The sequence below is a fragment of the Mus caroli genome, chromosome 11, assembly GCF_900094665.2.
Source record: "Mus caroli chromosome 11, CAROLI_EIJ_v1.1, whole genome shotgun sequence".
NCBI lineage: Eukaryota > Metazoa > Chordata > Mammalia > Rodentia > Muridae > Mus > Mus caroli.
Window position 1 is genome coordinate 63,515,380 of NC_034580.1, and position 8,164 is coordinate 63,523,543.

Here is an 8,164-nt window from a genome sequence, read left to right on the forward strand (position 1 = left end):
GCTTTTTCTCTTATGGAATGTCAGGTTCATAATTGACTAGACAGCCCTGAGACCCACATTTGGACCCCTTACATGGTTTATTTTGTTGTTTTCTTCTGCCTGTAGGACTTTGGGTGATTTCTGATCACCTTTTTAACTGGAACTGTCTTTATATTTGGTTTTGAAGATATGTTTCTTGGTTTTGGCATTAATATAATTATAGTAGAAAACCTAGAACATAGGAAAGTACATAGAGGCCCTCTGCCCCGGCCCCTTCATAGTCCCATGATTTTTCAAGAATTGTTTGAAACAGCGTACAGATTTGTTTTAGTCATTGAAATTATACTAACACTGCTGTGCGTTTGCCGCCTGTGAGTGTGCAGAGCAGAAGTACAGTTAGCAAAACCCAGGCAGCAAGGAGACAGCCTGGCCTAGAGAGCAGAGGAGGCTTTTTTTTTTTTTTTAAGATTTATTTATTTTATGTATATGAGTACACTGTCAATATCTTCAGACACACCAGAAGAGGGTATCAGATCCCATTACAGATGTTTGTGAGCCATCATGTGGTTGCTGGGAATTGAACTCAGGACCTCTGGAAGAACAGTCAGTGCTCTTAACCACTGAGCCATCTCTCCAGCCCCCAGAGGAGGCTTTAAAGGCCTCTCAGTCACAGTGGTCACAGCCTGTGAGACTTGGAGATTCTGATCCAAGCAAACATGTTTGTTAAATTTTTATTGGGAGATAAAAATAAAAGGAGGCTTTTCAGATGAAATAGCGTGCTTGGGGTTTGCTTTAGGATAAGCCAAAGGAAAAAGGAAGAAGGTGGAGGTCCCAGTGAGGGAGACCTGGCCTGAGGTGACCTGTTATATACACTTCAGGTGGCCTGAGGGTCACTGTGCCCGCAGAGACATGCTTGGGTTTTTCTAATAGAGGTCACCTTTACAACTCACAAGATTCTGACATTACCCATAAGTAAAACCTTTGAGCAGAATTGTTATTGTGTTAACATGTACAGCCATATCCACTGTTTTAGCATCCTATAAATAATACAGGATGTGAATAAAGACAACTGTGGCAGAGCAGGAGGCGTCAGCGCCTAGAGTTCTGCGACACAGGTGCACTTGCACTGGACAAGCATGCTTGATGCGGTCAGTGCTGCTGTCCCAGTTATTTCCTGGGTTGCTGATTGTTATTGTACAATGTGAATTTCAATTACAGGTTATACCTCCTCACAAATGGACCAAAGCTTAATTGCCAAAGCCTTTGCAGCATGCTCATAGTTGTGTGTATTGTTATGTGTTTGGCTTGGTCTGCCAGTGTTAACAGCCCCGGCTGGCCTGCAACTCCAGCCTCCTGAGCGCTAGAGTTACAGCCGTGGCTGCCACCCCGCTCATTGTGTGATTTTTTTTTTTTTTTTTTCAATCTGAATCACCCTGACGATTTCTTACAGTTGTATTTGAAAGCGTGGTTGCAGAACTTGCCATGTTGGACTGACCCAATTTAAACTTAACCCTGTGAAGGTCTCATACTCGAAAATACAAGCCATTTTTCCTGTGTGCTCTTGTTATGCAGCTGAAGCTGGTGGAGAAACTGGAGACACTGACGTAGGCTTTTTTTTCCCAGGACCTAGAAGAACAACTGGATGAGGAGGAGGGGGCCCGGCAAAAGCTGCAGCTGGAGAAGGTGACGGCAGAGGCTAAAATCAAGAAGATGGAAGAGGAGGTTCTGCTTCTCGAAGACCAGAATTCCAAATTTATCAAAGTAAGACCCTTTCCGTAGGGCGCCGCTATCAGGATGCAACAGAAAGCTGACACTCACTGAATGTGGCTCCGTGCGAAGGAGAGAAAGTGCTGGAGCAAATCTCAGTTGTATTTACTTTCTCTGTAAAGGAGTTCTAAAGGCAGGCTCTACTTAGCCAAACAAATGTCCTACAACCTTTTCCAGTCTGTTCCATCTACGCCACTTGTAGTGCATCTGGTATTTGGGCTCTGAGCACAAGGCAGGCAGCAGGTAGCCACCAGGAGAGCATCTAGCTACCCTGGGAGAACACCCCCTAAGGCCCCAGCTACCCACTTTTTCTCACATCAGAGAGAATCCCAAACCCAAACTTGCGTGTCTTTTCTGAAATAGATTTTTTTTCTACTTAGGAAAAGAAACTCATGGAAGACCGAATTGCTGAGTGTTCCTCTCAGCTGGCTGAAGAGGAAGAAAAGGCAAAAAACTTAGCCAAAATCAGGAATAAGCAAGAAGTGATGATCTCGGACTTAGAAGGTTGGTGTCCGCCCTGAGACTTTAGTGTTGTGCCTGAGTCAGAACAGTCGAGCCAGCCCAGCGACTGCTTAGATGAGGAGTTCTGTTAACAGAGACCCTCCCAGGTCGCGTGGCTTGGTGTCTGGTGGGTGGAATGGAATGGGATGGGTTCCTTTGTTCTTTTTAACTTGCCTTTAATGGACGTTCTGGGCATTGGATCCAAACACTGAGGAAGTGCCCTGGTGACACCTCACAAAGGGTTTGGCCAATGGCAGAGCCTGGTGGGTCAGAGGTGAAACTGGTGAGAGGCAGCGGCAGCAACTCTGGCTGCTGTGATGTCACAGTCAAGATGGCGGAAGACAGGACAGAAGCTGTGAGGTCCGATGACCTGTCCTTGATCCTGCTGTCTGTACAGCGAGTGTTGTCTGTAGGGGCCCTGCAGAGGCATGCCCACCAGCTTCCTTAAGCATACTGTTACAATGGGAAACATGGGCTTGTATAGTTTTAAAAAAAAAAAAAATACTTGGGGTTGGGGAGGATTTTTTTGGTGCTTTGTTTGTTGGGTTTGGGTTTGGTTTTTTGGTTGATGTAGATAAAAATCAGCACAAACTTATTTTTGTCAACTTCCTTGCTACCCTCTGGGTTCTCTGCTAAAGCGATGCCCATGAGGTGGATGTGCCCACGCTGGGTCATCTTAGCAGAAGGGATCTTGTCAAAGAGTTCAGGACTCACAGGTCACACAGCTTGAGCAAATCACGGGAACAGAAGTGGTACTGGCCTTTCTTAGGGCAAACGTGTGGCCTCTGCCTGCCCCTCTGTCCGCTCTCCCCATCTTAGGGCTGGGGGCTAGCCTGGGGTTAGCTTCCTTCCCAGTTCTGGGCATAGGGATGGTGTGATACAGCGCCAGATCATCTTGGCTCTTAGCAGGATGGACCCCTTTCCAAAGCAGGGGCAGCTTTGGACAATGCCCATTTCTCCTTCAAACCCTATCCGTATCCTCATCCTCTCACCGCCATTCCATCCTGGCGGCTCTCAGATGACCAAGCATGGACTCGGGATTATCAGAGCCGTGACCACATCCACTTACTGTGTGTGCTCTGCAGTGTGGTGAAGGGCTGCTTCTGTCCTGCCTTACAGAACGCTTGAAGAAGGAGGAGAAAACTCGACAGGAACTGGAAAAGGCCAAACGGAAGCTGGATGGGGAAACAACCGATCTGCAGGACCAGATCGCTGAGCTGCAGGCACAGGTCGATGAGCTCAAAGTCCAGTTGACCAAGAAGGAGGAGGAGCTTCAGGGGGCGCTGGCCAGGTCTGCAGTCGGGGAGGCAGCTGGACGGGCAGGCCTGTGGTCCTGCATGGTGGCCTGGGTCTGGAGCACAGGAAAGCCCCAGGGAACAAGATAAGAGTTTCTTTGATGTTGGTTATGACATACATTCATGAAAAACCTAGCAACACACAAGTAGTGCGAGAGCTCTGAGGACTCACAAGAGTGTCAATGTTTATACTTACAAATGATTGTCACATCTCAAAATCCCGGGAGGCTCACACCAGAGAGCAAGCCACTGTACTGTACCAGATGTTTCCTTTCTGTATGTTACAGATTAGTTTCAGTGTGTTTTGGGACTTTGGAGGAAATAACATTTCAGAAATATTTCCTCTTATTCCATAATCTGATATTTAATCTAAAGCCATTTGGAATATTGAAACCATTTATTTCTATCAGTTAACTACCTGGCTCCATGGTCTTGGAGTTTAATGTATAACATGTTTTAATTAAGAGCAGCTTGTAACAGGGCAGAGCTGTAACACAGCTGGTAGAGTACTTGCCTATTGTACACAGAACCCCAGCTCTGATCCCAGCACCACAGAAGACTGAGTGTACACTGTGTGCCTATAATTCCAGGAGGTAGAGGCAGGGGGATTAAAAAGTCCACAGTCACCCCCAATTCTGTGAGTCTATCTGGGTGCTTTTTAGCCTGGAAGCAGGCTTCTAACTTGTGTGATCCCATGATAAAGTCCTGTCGACATGTGAGTTCAAAGGTGTGCCAAAGAACGGGGAAATTGAAGGTGTGGAAGTTGCCGGTCTTTGACTAGACGCAGGTTGGTTCCAGCTGGTGGGACCACCTGTTCAGCAGTGTTCTGACAAGAACACTTCACTGCCGAGGACATTTTAAAGTTGAGAAACACTCTCACTTTTGACTTGCAGAGCTAGTTTGGGGCCTTCCAAGGTCATTTACCTGGGAACCTCCTGCACCCCACAGGCCCCAGGGAAGGGAGGGGTATTGTCAGGCAGGAGGCAGTGCATCCACACACCGTCCTCAGTGTCTCTGTGCCTGGATCTTTTGACAGAGGAGATGATGAGACACTGCACAAGAATAATGCACTTAAAGTTGCACGGGAGCTGCAGGCCCAAATCGCTGAGCTCCAGGAAGACTTTGAGTCTGAAAAGGCTTCAAGGAACAAGGCTGAGAAACAAAAACGGGACTTGAGTGAGGAGCTGGAGGCTCTGAAGACAGAGCTGGAGGACACCCTAGACACCACAGCAGCTCAGCAGGAACTCCGGTGAGTGGGGGGCTCTGCCGTGCTGGGCTTTCCATCCCATTCCATAGTGGATGCCATTCCAATCGATAGCCTGCTTCCTCCTGGAAGGATGGCAGGACAACTGGTGATGAAGTAAGTAGCTATGGTTAGTGACTGGCCACACAGGAGACTGAGATGTGAGACATGGTAGAAGCTGAAGTCAGGAGGGAACAAGAGGCAGGACCAGAGGGAAAGACTGGGTAAACTTAGAAAGAAACCATGGGGCAGCCAGCACCTACAGGCAGTACAGTAGCCATGAACACTGAAGGGAAGCAGAGGAGGAAGGGGGTACAAGCAGGTGCGAAGCCCGGAGAGACAGCTCAGACAGAGTGCTTGTTGCATATGCAGTAGGCCCTGGGTTCAACCCCAGCACTGTAAAAAGAAGAGAGTGAGCAAAGGCCTCAGACATGGGCCAGTACTACACAGTATGCCACCCAACAGCTAGGCAGGGGCTATCTGTACTATGAGCACAGGTAGGCACAGCCTGAGAAGGTTCATAGGAGGGAACCTATAGCTATCAGCCCATAGAAAGTCACAGCTCACAGACAATATAGATGTCATCTATGAGGCCACAGGGACACCTTCCACCTTGCTGACCTTGCCTCCTGCTAATCACTATTCCCTCCATGTGAATGTGCATCCAGACAGAAGGGAACCCACACTGCCTAGGCTAGTGACTGAGCTTGTTATGCAAATGTGCACAACACACACACACACACACACACACACACACGCCTGTCAGACACTCTAGGATATGGATGATGGGCGAGCCACCATTGCCCCAGTGGGAGAGAGGCTATATCATCAATCTAAAGTAGACAAACAGGATCGGTTTTTGGATTCAGGAATCAGGAGAGAAGTAGGTGTGGCACTGAGTACCCACAAGGGAGGTTAGCATGCCGAAAGCCAGTGCACCTCCCCCACCCCACTCCCACCCCCTCCCCCAAGCTTTCCAAGGAGGTCAGGATGTGACATCTGGATCTACTCATTGACCGGGAAGCAGGCCCTGGGGAGAATGACAGATCTGTGTCTAGATAGCAGCTGGTTGCAGAGAATAGCGAGCCCAGGGCAGACCTGGGTTTCGAGAGCATTCAGTGAAGAATGAGCAGCCAGCACAGCGCACCACCCAGGGTTTGGGCCACGAATGCGCGTTAGAGGTTTAAGTTCTAACCCGATTTTCAAAGTTTCTGCTTTACACAAATCTAACTAAATTTGTGGTAGTATTCACTCTCAAAAGGCCCTTTGTATTTTTATATTTTTAATGAGAGTTGTGGTGTGTGCCCATGTGTGCAGATGCCTGAATAACTCAGATCCGCTGATGCTGGAGTTACAGGAGGCCAGAAGGAGGCCACCTGAGGGGGATGCTGGGAACCGAACCCAGGAATCCAAAAGAGCAGAGCAGACTCTTAACTTCTGGTGGATTTCTAGCTCCTCGGATGGACCTTGAACCACAATTCTGATTATTTCCTCCCGCTCAAACTCTTGCAAAGATAAAGCTATACTGAGTGTGGTTGTTGGTGCCTATAATTCCAAGTACCTGGGTGACTGAGACAGGAGGGTTGCCACAAGTTTGAAGCCAGCCTGGGCTACAGAGGAATTCTGTGTTTACAATGTGAAATGGTGTGTACACATTCCAGATCCAAGCTTGTGCTTGGTGGTGGCACACGAGAGGCATGGCTTTGGCTCTCCTGAAACCTGGGTGTGTGCTGCATCCTTACTGAGACAGGTTAGAGTGTGCACCCAACCCTACCTTGTCCCCTAGTTTTTCCTTGATTGTGTGAATTGTGGTCATATCCTGTGACTTTGGGATTCAGGTAGAGACCAGGAAGAAACTGAAAAGACAATGAGCTGGCAGCAGGGGACTGGCCACTAATGTTGATGGAGCACTGGCTAAGGACAGGTGACCAAGTGTGTGTGGCAGCAGCGCTTGTGGCTGAAGTGGACTTCTATGACCCTTCAGTCTAGACTCCTGTCTAGCCACAAAGCTGGCAGCTGGAGCAGCCTCTTCATGGCCATGACCTCTGCCCTCTCTCTTAGCTGAGAATAGGGAGAGAACTGTGTCCTTGGCATGAGTTTCACATCTGTGTTGGGAACAAGCAAAAGTACTTATCCTAAGTACTGCCATTTTGTTTTCAGACTCCATTTTAGTTACAGGGTGAAACTAAGTTCTAGTTCCCAGCCCTAAGGGACCTGGGGACCCCCCAATAGCTGAACAGCTTCTGTTACTCATCTTTCCTCCCAGAGCATAAAGACTCTTCTCTCATCCTTTGCTCCCCAAAGCATGAGGACTTGATTACTCTACGTTTCTGTCATCTGCATTGACCTGGTATTTTGAGTTGTGCTGGATGAAGATCCCCCTAAATATTTAAAAGCAAACAGCAAGTCTTCCAGCTATGCCCTTCAGGGTGACTGTGGAGCTTGTGACAATCCAGACATGCAGGAGTGGGGTTCACCTTACTGGTTTCAGTGGGCAAGGAGGTGGTACTCAGAGGGCAAGAGCTCTACCATGAAGCTACATCGCAACCTCTGGTTTCCATCTGTGTCAAGCTGTGCGCTTGACCCTGATGCTCAGGTTGGCAGATCTAAAGCCTGGCTTATCACATATGGGAACTGAATTTGCTTCTGGTTAGCAAAATAACTTGGTTGTTCATGTTGCCCCTATATGTCATATATAGTTATAAATACTAGAGAGCCACACAGAGGTGGTTGGTACTAGTGATCTTCATGACGTGGGTGCAGTTACGTAGCCCCTCAACTTCATTCTGAGCATTCGCATCCTGTGATCTTTGTATCTGCCGTGCCTAGTACCAGCCCCCCGACCCCCAACACCAAGATCTTTTCTAGAAAGAAATGACCCTTCAAAACTTGCCTTATCTTCATCTCCCAAGCTCCATCAGGAAAGGGCTGAAGGACAGACATTAGATATCTGTAACTGCTTCACAGGAGTGACGAAAAAGAGGCTTGATTAAGGTGTGGAACACCTTTGGGGCTACAAGCTTTGTGAGATTTACCTCAGGGAGTTGGCTAGACCAAGGAAGCTTGGCTTCATGTGTTAAGCAGACTGCATATAAGGACTAGATGACCTATATGGCCCATCACAATGACTCCTGGTTGTAGGTCAGTGTATGGCTGTCACTGTGACTCCTGGCTGTAGGTCAGTGTATGGCTGTCACCATGACTCCTGGCTGTAGGTCAGTGTATGGCTGCTACAGTGACTCCTGGCTGTAGGTCAGTGTATGGCTGTTACAGTGACTCCTGGCTGTAGGTCAGTGTATGGCTGTCACCATGACTCCTGGCTGTAGGTCAGTGTATGGCTGTTACAGTGACTCCTGGTTGTAGGTCAGTGTATGGCTGT

General features: G+C 48.2%; 1 protein-coding gene across 1 annotated transcript in view; it reads left to right on the plus strand.

Annotated features, from left to right (window-relative positions):
* Positions 1-8,164, plus strand: part of Myh10 (myosin heavy chain 10) — a 128,598-nt gene that overhangs the window by 99,162 nt on the left and 21,272 nt on the right. Inside the window, exons 23-26 of the mRNA XM_029483540.1 lie at positions 1,603-1,740; positions 2,127-2,250; positions 3,367-3,538; positions 4,579-4,791. Of these exons, the coding sequence (XP_029339400.1) occupies positions 1,603-1,740; positions 2,127-2,250; positions 3,367-3,538; positions 4,579-4,791 (647 nt within the window). The remainder of the gene's footprint in view (positions 1-1,602; positions 1,741-2,126; positions 2,251-3,366; positions 3,539-4,578; positions 4,792-8,164) is intronic.